Here is a 13,086-nt window from a genome sequence, read left to right as displayed (position 1 = left end):
CCCCCCCCCCCCCTTTACAGAAATGACTGAATTCCCTTATCTTTTAAGTTAATAGATATGTTAAGAAAGCGTCCAAGATTTCAGTCCCTGATCATAGATGGATACACCGATCAGCTTTTGTGAGTGCTTTCACTGTCTAATATTTATCTAAGTATTAATAATTAATTAGCACTCTCTTTTTACTTATGTATTAATAACTTCCAAATACAGATCGCTTGAAATTACATTCTTTGCCAATAATTCTACTAGTTAGGGTTTAAACTTATCACATGTCTGATTTCTGAAAATTCTGACATTTCTGAAATCACTCTATATTTACATCACACAGCTAAGTTGCACTAATCAAACACATTTTTACTCCAGAATTAGTAATCATTAGGTTCATTGTTTACTCCTCCTAATAAGGCTTTCTGTTGCATTAGTTTTCTGCAGGCCGTGCTCTTCCTGGTGTGTGCTCTACTGTACTGCTTTGGTCAGGATGAATATGTGGCCTGTCTAGTTCTGTGTCTTGCCTTGAGCTGGGTGAATCTACTCTACTTCTCCAGGGGGTCCAAAAATATGGGAATCTACAATGTCATGATACAAAAGGTGAGTGATAATTGTCTTTCTTATCCATCATCCTTTGCTCTGGCCTTCAGATTAGAGTATTAGTAAAGTATGGTTTGTGTAGCACTATGCAACACATTTAATGCCTCATTTTAGTGTACACCAGTCTTTACAGTTCAGGCTTTTTACTTCATGTGTATACGACACACTCTCACACTCTTTAATTATTGTCAGATGGTTCTTGGAGAAATTCGTCGATTCCTTGTCGTGTACATGGTCTTCCTCATTGGGTTCTCTGCAGGTATATTTGCATACATTCATGAATGTCCTTGACTCTTTTACATTTACATTTATATTTAGTCATTTAGCAGACGCTTTTATCCAAAGTGACTTACAAATGAGGACAATGGAAGCAATCAAAATCAACAAAAGAGCAATGATATGCAAGTGCTATATGACAAGTCTCAGTTAGTTTAATGAACGCAGTATACATAGCAAGGTTTTTTTTTTTTAAATAATATAATAAATAAAAAGAAAACAGAAATAATAGAAAACAAATAGAGCAAGCTAGTGTTAGAGGTCTTTTTTGCTTTTGTTAATTGTATAATAAATGAAAAGAAAACAGATAGAATACAAAAAGATTAGAAAGCTAGTGTTAGTTTTACTTATATATATAAATAAAACAAGCAGCAAATGAATAGAGTGCAAGTCTAAAAGGAACAAGTTTTTTTTTAAAGAATAGAATTAGAATAGAGAGTGCTAGAGTTAGAGGGTCAAATAAAGATGGAAGAGATGTGTTTTTAGCCGATTCTTGAAGATGGCTAAGGACTCAGCTGCTCGGACTGAGTTGGACAGGTCATTCCACCAGGAGGGAACAGTTCATTTAAAAGTCAGTAAAAGTGATTTTGTGCTTTTTTGGGATGGCACAATCAAGCGTCTCTTTTATTACAATTAATTTAATTTTTATCACAACGCAACAAACATTTCCCAATTACACTACTGCATAAAAGTTTGGGTCAGCAAGTTTTAAAAAATTTTTTTGAAAGAAATTAATACCTTTATTCAGCAATGATGCATTAGGTTGATCAAAAGTGACATATATTTCAAATAAATTATGTTCTTTTAAATTTTCTATTGCTCAAATAATTCCACAAATGTTTGTGTTTTAATGATTTGTTTCTTATTCAACAGCCGTGGTAACGCTCCTTGATGAAAGAGTCCCTAGTATGGGACGATCTTTATTCGCTCCTATTACTGGAAATGAAAACTGTACGAAGCCCTCATTCAAGAGCATCTACTACACCACTCTGGAGATGTTCAAGTTTACGATTGGCATGGGAAATCTGGAGTTCACCGATCAGTATCAGTATATAGAGGTCTTCTATGTACTGCTAATTTTGTATATAGTGATGACTTACATTTTGATGCTGAACATGCTGATCGCTCTGATGAATCAAAGAGTGGAGGAGATGTCTGTAGAGAGCACCAGCATCTGGAAACTACAGGTGAAATCAAAGGCAAAGTTAAAGCTGTCTACCCATTTCTGCAATAAACATACAATGTAAATCCTTTAAATGATTCAGTGGGCAAAATGGCTGTAATGGTTTGCCATTTTTGTTTGTTATTCATTGTTATTCACAGCGTGCAATCACCACCTTGGACATGGAGTGGATTCTTCCCCACTGTCTGAAGACAAGGCTGCGCTCCGGGGAAGAGAAGGATCTAGGCGGGGAGCAGGAGCCTGATCGACGCTGGTGTTTCAGGTGACCCTGCTGGCTTCCACCCGAAACCACAAGATCTAAAGTCTGCATTTGTCTCCTATTTAAAAATGGATGATTCATTTTGAAAAGAGGATATTAGCATGCAAACACAAACATTATACATAATAATGCACACTTACCCTGTATTGATCTGTGTTTACTGTCAAACACACTTAAGTGAAACCATGAGCAATAATTGAAGCATGGGTCCTCTTTCTTTCAGTGTGGAGGAAGTCAACTGGAACCAATGGAACAGAAACCTGGGTGTAGTTACCGAGGATCCTGGGAAATGCATGCCTGTACCTTCCCCAACTAAACTTCAGAGAGGTAGTCAATGTTAAACAAATGTGTGTGTGTGTGTGTGTGTGTGTGTGTTTGTGTTATTTTAATCTTACATCATATCATTTGTATTGGTTACAGAGCCCAGCCGGGGTGGACTCCTGCAAACGTTCAGTAAACGCTGGACACAGAGACCACAACGCAGAGATGTACAGGAGCTGAGTCCTCTAGCTGAGGCCTCTAGCTTCGTATAATGATGCCTTTATAATCTGTAATCTATTGCAATGTATTTTACAATTCCCTTTCAGTCCAACTGGTGTAGGATATATTGTATAGGATGACTGGTTAAAACTGTTATGCATCATATCTTTTTAACTGTAATAGAAAAAAAAATGAATATGCACGTTGTAATTTAAGAAAGCATTTATATAAAATAATATACATATCTAATTTCATATGTGTGTGTGAAAATATGAAATATGAAATTTAATTTAAAAAAATATTAAATATAATGATTATTCACACTGTGGCAGGAAAAAGAACAGAATGGAAATAAAGAGCTGAAGTCAGCCATTGCTCAGTAAAGGACTGAGAGCTAGCTAAAATTAGGATGTCAACTTTATGTTCATTTTGAAATATTTGAATCATCTTTGAAATTTTGATATCATACTGATGTTTTTAGTTTTAGCAAACAGGATTTTTTCAACACAAACCAATATCACAAAAACAAAATTAGTCTCAAACTGTCATTTTGATGAGAAATAATTTTTCTATTAGATTTTGATTGGAAAATTAAGAATAGTTGGTAATTGTGTGTCCACTAAAACATGAAATAATTAAAAAAATAAATAACAGTATGTAATATTCACCTCAATGTTCACTTAATTGTGATAAAACAAAACTAATATGATTTCCATATTTAAAATATGAATATAAAAAATTGTTTAATAATTTATTCATTACATTAACACTAAACTCAAACACAAAAGTACCCCAAGTAGGCTACCTATTATTTTATTTATTGTTATATTTTTTTTTTTTACATTTAAAGACATTACATTTGAGACATATAATGATGATGGCAAACTGTACTGCACAATGAGAATGACCCTCAGACACCTTCTGTAGGCAAAACTGTACAAAGCTTGAATGTTGGATATAGACATCTTTTATTTCAGAACATTTATGTTCTCAGTGATTATGAGTGATTGCAATCAAGTGAAATATTTGCATATTCAGTTTACTTTTAATGCATACCAATGTAATTAATGAAAGCTAATCTTGGGACTGATTTTAGGGGCAACGTGCAAAACGGTTTGTGTATATCGCCCTCTTGTGGTTAGGCGTGGTGCTGCTTGTGTCTGATGTGTCACAACAGAGACCTACATCTAACAAGCATCACAGGATGATGCAAATAAGGTCCAGACACTATGAATCCACTGTGCCTAACACCAGTATACTTATTGCCACTATAATTGAATGTGTCCACTCATGTCATTCTTTACCTATTTTACTGGCCAGTAGCACACCGTTCATTAAGGTTCAGTGATGGATGGGTCATGTCCTCCGGCTATTACTTCACTGCAGAGCTGAAATGCTGTGACCCCAGATCACGAATGACTAAACTAAAATTTACATCTGCACCAGACGGCTTAAATGCGGCGACCTGCCTGGTCTGCGTCACATCCTGCACTGTATCCCTTTGATAAATAGAGCCGTTGAATAAAACAAGCTGCAATCATGCGTAACTGAGACAGCCAGGGCCTCATTCGGAGTGGAAGCCGTTTTCCCTCTAAATGTTGACTTGCCAGTCCTGAGGTTCTCTAGGAATCACCTCTAGGGTCTTTATCTCATCGTGACATTTTAACAGAATTATTCAGTTCAACTGTGCACAAACACACTATTTTGTCTGAAACTACTGAATGTTGTTTTACTCAATATAGTAACTTTTAATCGATGTATAAGCTTTGTAAAGTTGTTGTGAACGATTTATATTGTGAAGAGTGACATACAAATAAATTCTGAATAAAATTCAATGGACTACGCAAAACTGTAAAAAATTGTGTATTCTGGATGTTTAAATCCATGGCGTGTCAGATATGCTGACCGCTACATTTTAAGTTATGTACTGTGGCTGTGTGAAATAATTAACAGACCTTGTTACCAGAACTGACTTACAATACACAATTTGCGAGGACAATCCCTCAGAATCTGTTCAGTGATTTAGATGTGTCAGCAGCAAATGTTAAGTTGGTTTGCTTTACCTCAGTTTGAACCTGCAAGAGTAAACAGCTCTGCTGAATAACCACTACTAGAACCACCAATAAAATAAATTCGTTCATCACCAGAGTGATTTTGTGACCATTAAATATTTTTCCCACCTTAGACATCAATGTCAGCTCATTTATATTTGACTGTTTGCTTTGATGTTTTTAGTTTGGGATGGTCTGGTATTTCCTGCAATTGATAGCTACCAGCAGTCAACGCATCATATTTAAAACCCGGATGAGCAGACACTGCTTGAGGAAACAGTTTCTTAAAACAAGATCACTGTCAAAAAAGTCCTTGAATACTATATGAGGGTATACACAGGTTGACCAGTTCAAGGTTGAAGATTTAGCAGGTTTTGAGCAATCAACTGAAACTGAGTCATACATGAAAGCATAAATTAGAATTTTATTTTATTATTACAATATTACAAAAAAAAGAAAAAAAAAAAGAGTAGCACAACTTTCACGCTCTTCAGACTCTTCCCACGCATTCAACTGACAGCCACAGAGTGACAGATACCAGAAAGGTTTCTAGAAGCTTCCTCCATTTTACAGCAATTGCAAAATGAAAAAAAAAAAAAGATTTAAATAATGAGGAAAAAAAATCTAGTTCAGAATTATAAATAGCACAAATTGCAAAACTGAAGCTTTGAAACATGGAATAAAAAGATTTTGTTACAGCCCAGAACTACACACAGCTATAAAACAATGACGATACAATATTCTTTATTTCTTCATTTACATTATAAAGTAATTCTAAAGAACTGCTTTTCTATTCAACAAAAGCTCAAGATAATAAAAATAAACAAGGAAAAATGCTGTTCCTTTATAGTCTTATTTTTTTTTCAAAATCAGTATTCATTATACCTTTATTATAATCATGCTTGTTTGTCAAAGGAAAGTCCAAGGACCAAATACTTAAGGCTTCATGAGGGCTGTTGAGGGGAGGCAAACCAACCGTGAATCAAGACACACTCACATACACATACACACACACACACACACACACACACACCCACCCCCCATCCACCATCACACACATGTCCATACACACCTGCGCTCATCACATGCACACCAAATAAATCTGTGAACCCATATCCATATGCAGCTACATTCATACAGAGTTATTACACTTCTTTAAAGTTACATCAGTACAGTAGATAAGCCAGTGTACAATAAAATAAGCAATTCACCTGCTGTTTCACCTTTTTGACTTTTTTCCTTTTAAAAAGCCTTCAATTTAACCACAAATGATCTTGCAAGTGATCAATTTGGTCAATTCAAGCACACGTCACAAAAGAATCAGTAGCAACTACTGTACATTATTATAAAGGATGAACTAGAAAACGCAGGATCATAAACCCTTGATTTGGTACATAGTTAGCTTCTACATCATAATATTAGCAACAAGCCTACAGACACCACCTTCAGTAGTATGTTTAGTCCCGCAAACCCACTTACAGCTATACCACATATGACCCACCTGAAACTGCACAACTCATCTATACAATTCAAGTAGTAGTTTCTCATATGTTAAGAAATAAAGGGAGCATAATGATCAGGTAAAACAAAAATGGCACAGCTTTAACATTAAAACATCTGTAGCTTTTCTCCTTTGGCCTTACCAGCGTTAAAGAGAAAAGACAGAATCTTTCGCAATCATTATACAAAACTTCACTCACATTAGTGACTCAGAATGCAAAATGACACCTGATTTGTTGCATCACTGAAAGACTGTAAAAGAGGTTTTATATATGTATGCGGTTCCTGTCATTTAAGTTTCCTGCTGCTCACAAAGCATCTAGCAAAACGAGTTGATGTTTCAACCTTTCACAAGCCTAAAGCAGTTCAAATTTCACACACAAATCCATAAAGCCCATAACAAATCCATCTGATTTCTAAACATTTAGAAAAACAGGTGCCCTGTGTTACAGGAACACATGACAAGAGCTTTCACCTAGGAACAGTCTGAAGGGACCAGTGACTGGCATATTCCCGCATAGCTCAGACACTGAAGAAAGAAAGAACGGACGAAGAATGTGTCATGCTGAAGAGGGAAGTGCTCTGAGTCTGTCAGCCATTTTGATGTTATAAGACGGGCTCAAAACAAAGATCTCTCAAATGAAAGCATGTCGGTTGTCCAATGAACAGAAGGCCTGGTGCCCTCAGTTTAGAAGTGATCTATTTCACAAGACACCTTTAATAAAGTAAGCACTAACACAAGAAAGACGTTCATAAATAACCCAGGAGCACTTGAGATCTGGGCACCTAGAGATGAGACATGACAGAATTGGAAGAAAAAACAAAACAAAACTAAATTCCCTTTAGTGCCTTAAAAAAGCACTTGTTAAAAGAAAAAAAAATTGATCACTTGCAAGATTAATAACACAAAACTCTGCTCTTCCTTAGACATATTTGTATTGTTGTTTTTTCTTTGTTTTCATCAACAATCATTCATGAGGTTTTGAGCTCATTTAGTTCCTCTCGTAATGTAATTTCATTAAGACTAACAGGAGGTGTCGAGGACACGCGTGTGTGGCTGACTTCACTGAGGAGAGACTGTGTCTGAGGCTTGTGGGCTGAAGCTTATCTGTACCCTGGGTGCTGGCCTTGCGTCTCAGAGGGGGGGACCACTACCCGGCCCATAGGGGGTGGCCTGTGCATTTTCCCCATCAGGATGAGATTCTGATCTCGGAAGCAGGGCGTCTGGAAGTCCCCTCCCATGCAATCTGCTGTTTGCATCAGATTAGGCTGCCCTATTAAGGCACCTCCTACTAATCGGTAATGGGCCGCTCCTCCCATGGGGGCACAGTCCATCGCTGGGGTGGGGTTGGTATTGCCTGTGCCAGTGCCATGGAAGGGCACCGGGAGGTCCTGTGAGCCGGAACTGTCGCTGTTCGGCGTGGGAAGAAAACTACCCCACACCGGCGGCTGGTGGTAGTACTGCCCGTTGGTGTAGTGTGTCACCGCACCTGGGGGCATTGCATTGATGCTGTTGTTAGCAAGTGGCGGCGAGGGGCTGGAGGGTTTCATGGCATAAGGCTGCCCCATGCCCATTTCTGGGGGATAGGTAATGCCCTTGCAAGGGAGGCCAGGGTCAAGATTCGGGGGTTGGCAGGGGTGTCTGCCCCCTTCCGAGATGTGTTGCAGGTGAGCAAGCTGATGCTGAGTCCAGGACCTCATCTGCGGCTGTTGGGGATTACGCTGTGGTTGATGGCTTTGATGCTGTAGGTGCTGTTGTTTTATATCGCTGTGATACACATGGTTCATTGTGGCCATGTTATGTGGAGGCATCGCACTCACTGGCGCAGAAGCAGTCACTTTATCAGGAGGTCCAATAGCACACGATGGATGCATGAGGCCAGGAGCAAGTGCATTAGGGTTTCCCGCATGCACCGAGACTCGAGAACTGGCGTTGATGAGTAGATTTCGGCTAATGGGACTGGGGTTGGCGATCTGCCCTTCACACATTGACGTGGCACTGGCTCCCTGAGCCCTAGCCTGGCAGAACTGGCTTATCTGGTGCACTATGCTGTTTAAGTCTGCCTGACGTCCCTGGTGGAGCCCTCCGGCCATGGACAATGGAATGGTTGAGGTAGAAACAGTCACGTTAGGAGGGGCATCTGCAACCGGTAACTTCCGAGGACCCACCTGCAGGCTTGCAGGGGGGTTCTGTAGTTGCTGCTGAGGAAGCAGGATTGCTGAAGGTTGGTGGGCACCAGGGTGGCCTAAAGAAGGCGTGTGGGACAGAGTCTGGGGCCTCGGAAGGCCCTGGGGCTGCTGTGGCATGGAGGAGGAAGGTCGGTGTCCGAGTCCTTGGTGTGGAGGCCCAGGCTGTTGCAAAGTTTGGAGATTCTGAGGGTGTGGAGGAAGCCCCTGCAGATTCTGGGACACTCTCGGAGGTCCCTGTGATGGGTGGTGCAGGTTTAAAGTGCTGGCCGAGGTGGCTGCATAAGGGGTGCCGGCAGCATTCATAATCACCTCCGGGTGCAGACGTGCCCGTGTGCCGTTGAAGTCCTTGATGACACCCTTGACTAGGGGCACTTTAACGATGGCAAGGAGACCGGTTTTGGCAGTGGCCTGAGAGGAGGGGTAGGGACTATATCGGGGGCCAGCGGTGTCAAGTCCGTTGACTGTGCGGCGAACGTGGTTCCACTGAGGGACTTTGACGCTGTTGGGGAAGATCTTGATGGTGAGTGGATTGTTGGCAACCTTTTTAGCATAAGCATCCAATTCTGCAGGGGTTGGATACTGAGCAGATCTCATCCTTTGTGGAATGTCCCCTATATGGAGCAAAAAGGGACAAAAAGGAAGAAAAACAACAACAAATTATGCCTTGAAAGATTTGTACACAGTTTTTGTACTCCAAATTTTGTACACAAAGCAGGGCAAGTACGAGAATGGAGACAAAGTGAGGAACAGATATATTCTGGAGGAAAATGGGAAAAAGAGGCCTTGGAAAATGCATTAGTACGTCTTAATTTTACACATATATTACCATTCAAATGTATGGGGTCAGTTTTTTTTTTTTTTTTTAAGAAATTAATAATTTGATTCAACAAGAATGGATTAAAATGATCAAAAGTGACAGCAAAGAAATTTATAATGTTACAAAAGTTTTCCATTTCAAATTGTTCGTTTGAAATCTATATTCAAAGAATCCTTAAAAATGTATCAGGGATTCCACAAAAATATTACGCATTACAATTGTTTTCAATATTGACAACAATCAATGTTACTTGAGCACCAAATCAGCATATTAAAATGATTTCTGAAGACTGAAGACTCAAGTAATGGCTGCTGAAAATTCAGCTTTGCTATCACAGGAATAAATTGTAAAAATATCTTAAATGTATCAAAATAGAAAACAGTTATTTAAAATTACAAACAGTAATACAGTGGGAAAAAAAAATTTAAAATATTTTTGATCAAACAAATGCAGCCTTGGTAAGCATGAGAGCAAAATGGTAAGCAAAATCTTACTGACCCCAAACTTTTGAAAAGTAGTGTACATTATCAGTCAAAAGTTTAGAGCACACTTAACTGCATTTGTTTGTAGTGATCTTGAAATTAATCTTGAGATCTTTATTATTTATCATTTTTTGCTCACTACTCATTTCTATTCATTTCACTTTTTTTGTCATCACTATTATTCTAAAACATGAAAAGTAGTAAAAATATTCATAGGGCTTGTTATATTACTCAGCCTCTTTCTTTAAGGGGGTCCTATTATGCTCTTTTACAAAGTCTTGATTAACATAGTGATAACACTCGCTGCCTTCTCTAGTGCAGCTCAACCAGGTCTCGTTCCATTCGTCGATATTTGTGATATCACAAATCCCGGAAAATATGCGCTGTAGTCCAAACGAGTCGTTCGTTGTAGTTTTTGAAAAGTGATTTCTGTTAAATAAAATATCTCCTTTTGAAGTGGACTTTGAACTTTGTAACTTTGCAGATCTTTTTTATGCTCAAACAGCAACATTACAGACTAACTAAAGTTGAAAAAGTGAAAAAGCATAATAGGACCCCTTTAAGTAACAATATCTAGTGCACAAATGTACAAGTGACAACTCACTTTCTAAAAGAATTAACAGTAAGTGTTACTATAAATGTGGCATTTATAGCAATATTTATTTTGCTCTACAGTACAGAACACATAGTCTTTACAGATTACATACATTAAATGCTCACTATCTGATTCAATCTGATTCTTAGGGGCAATTCATGCAAAACCTTATTTGACGTTTGTGTTTGGTGTTAAGTCACATGACAAACAGATGTAGGTGAATGTTCACTTTCTCACTTCCTCTCCATCACTACCAGATGTAACATGCTTTCTGCATGCCACAGTGTGATCTGCTATAGCAGGGACCATTCTCTCTCACACACACACACACACACACACAGTGAACACGCAGCCTCCCAGACAAAACCAATGACTGTTAAGTACGTCTGTTATATTTAACAACATCGCTGTGATGTGTCTGTGCTTTATTCGCTTACAGTTTCAGAGTGTGAATAAGAAATTCAAACCTGGATGGCCCTGCTCCCAAAAATATAGCAACCATGTATGTCTGTGTGTAGTGTAGTAAGCATCTTAGCTTCACATGTTCTGTGCTCTAAATAAGCTGTCTAATTGGTGAGTCCTTTTATCAATCTGCCTTTCACACACATCTGTTCTTCTCTTCAGGATCACAGTAATGCTTTTAAAGGTGAACATAAAAGGGAAAAAAACATTAATGAGCTGAATTAATTATCTGGCTTTACATTCAGAAGTCTGCAGGTCTCTGCTCACAATATAAGCTCTTTTTCTGCACAATGCTGCTCTTCCTGAGTGTGACATCCTCACCTGCCAGGACACCTCTGATTCGATGGGTTGAGAATAGAGGAGAGCGGGTGAGAGACAGACAGAAAAACAAAGGGGAAAAGAAATTGAGGATAAGTGCTCTCTGTGAAGCTGCTGTCTGGCTGCTGAAAGGGGGTCTTTGTATAAAACAATCTTTCATCACTTCAGGGGAGAAGAGAAAAGAGAGACAGAAAGGGATAGAGAGACCCACCTGCACTTCCCTTGCTCATACTGATATGGAGTTTATACACACACACACACACACACACACACACACACACACACACAAACCTGTATTGCAGGTTCCACAAAAATATTAAGCAGCACACCTGCTTTCAACATTAATAATAATAAGAAATATTTCATGGGCACCAAATCAGCATATTAGAATGATTTCTGAAGGATCATGTGACACTGAAGACTGGAGTAATGGCAGCTGAAAATTCAGCTTTGACATCAAAGGAATCAACTACATTTTAAACATATTCAAATCCAAAACAGTTATTTTAAATTGTCGTAATACTTCAAAATATTACTGTATTTTTATCAAATAAATGCAGCCTTCGTGAGCATAAGAAGTCTCATTAAAATATCCTACGTACCCCAAACCTTTAAACAGTAATGTACATAGTTAAACATTTACGTTAATGCCAAATGGACAGTGTAACATGCTATAGAAGATTAAATAAAAAAATTCTAAAATTTTAACTTTTGTTCTAACACATAATTGTTGGTTGAGAGATGAAGGGCTTGCGAATCCAGTCTGATGCTGATATTTGGGAAAATGTAACCAATGGTATGAGTTTGGGACGGGCGTCAGTGGAAACATTGACATTGTTGCGGAAGACATTATTCTTTGGAAAACACTCATTATTTTTCCACTTACTTTTGGTGCCACTAGTTTCTGGTTCAAAAATAACAAAATGTAATATACACTTATAGCCAAAAGCATTATCAAATACTGAATAACGAATGAACTAGGGCTGTCAACGTTAACGCGTTAACGCATGCAATTAATTTTACAATCCTTAACGCGTTAAAATAATTTAACGCAATTAACGCAAAATGACTGAAGCACAATTTCTATTCTAACCCTTTAACCCAATTTTGCTTCTCTGCTTGCGATCAGATAATTTTAAGCTGCTAAACTCCGGGAAAGTTTTCAGTCCAATGATCCAGTAAGCGAATGCATTCAAACAATCCGTCCAAAACAGCGCTAATATAAAGTAAACCAGGCTGATTACATCAGAGATTGCAGAGAGAACAGAGACTTGCGTTGCGTTTTCAGTGAATTATTCATTCCAGTGTGTTTCGCTTTAAAACACGAGCTCTGTCATATTCTGTGATTGTCACTGAAGAGCGCGAGCCCTCACACATCATCACGCAGTGTGAAGTACAGACTGAACGGGTTGTCAACACATCCCACCGCTGTATGGCCAGATGAGACGCAAACTACGTTTTCTCGACTGGATAACCAGTCTCGCTAGTAAAATTTTGATAGATGAAGACTGCAATCAAGTTAAAGACGATTACGGTGGCGTACAGGAGTCGTACAGTAAGCACGCGTGAGTCCGTTATAATAATGTGTGTATGAGTGCTCTTGACGCACTGATCTCACATTGTATTTATGCACAGGCACAGACATTTCTGTACATTCACGTTGTTTCCACACACATGCATGATAATGTTTTGATTTGTCATGTGTATGTTGCTGTGTTTATTTATACTGAATGGATCCGTGTACTGTAGTAGATATATGCAGTCAGCAGGCGGTTGGTTTAGGGTTTTTTGGCATCTCCATGAGGTCCTGTTCAGTGTCGCAGCTTAACTTCTCTAAAATGTAAAAAAAGCTCTTTGCTGTTGCACTGTACACATACTATAAAAT

General features: G+C 38.6%; 2 protein-coding genes across 4 annotated transcripts in view; one reads left to right on the top strand and one right to left on the bottom strand.

Moving 5' to 3' along the window:
- LOC107676666 (transient receptor potential cation channel subfamily V member 1-like) overlaps positions 1-2,981 on the top strand; it is a 15,218-nt gene extending 12,237 nt beyond the window's left edge. Inside the window, exons 8-14 of the mRNA XM_016471288.1 lie at positions 49-119; positions 423-588; positions 781-847; positions 1,738-2,051; positions 2,188-2,309; positions 2,530-2,633; positions 2,727-2,981. Of these exons, the coding sequence (XP_016326774.1) occupies positions 49-119; positions 423-588; positions 781-847; positions 1,738-2,051; positions 2,188-2,309; positions 2,530-2,633; positions 2,727-2,839 (957 nt within the window). The 3' untranslated portion in view covers positions 2,840-2,981. The remainder of the gene's footprint in view (positions 1-48; positions 120-422; positions 589-780; positions 848-1,737; positions 2,052-2,187; positions 2,310-2,529; positions 2,634-2,726) is intronic.
- A 2,313-nt stretch (positions 2,982-5,294) lies between these two features.
- Positions 5,295-13,086, bottom strand: part of LOC107676664 (protein FAM222B-like) — a 60,250-nt gene continuing 52,458 nt past the window's right edge. For all 3 annotated transcript variants that reach the window (XM_016471285.1, XM_016471284.1, XM_016471286.1), the window contains exon 3: positions 5,295-9,138. In XM_016471285.1, coding sequence (XP_016326771.1) covers positions 7,442-9,138 — 1,697 coding nt within the window. In that variant the 3' untranslated portion in view covers positions 5,295-7,441. The remainder of the gene's footprint in view (positions 9,139-13,086) is intronic.

Source organism: Sinocyclocheilus anshuiensis, unplaced genomic scaffold, assembly GCF_001515605.1.
Source record: "Sinocyclocheilus anshuiensis isolate Anshui unplaced genomic scaffold, SAMN03320099.WGS_v1.1 scaffold344, whole genome shotgun sequence".
Lineage (NCBI taxonomy): Eukaryota > Metazoa > Chordata > Actinopteri > Cypriniformes > Cyprinidae > Sinocyclocheilus > Sinocyclocheilus anshuiensis.
The sequence above is the reverse complement of the archived record's forward strand: the minus strand, read 5'-3'. Positions and strand labels throughout refer to the sequence as shown.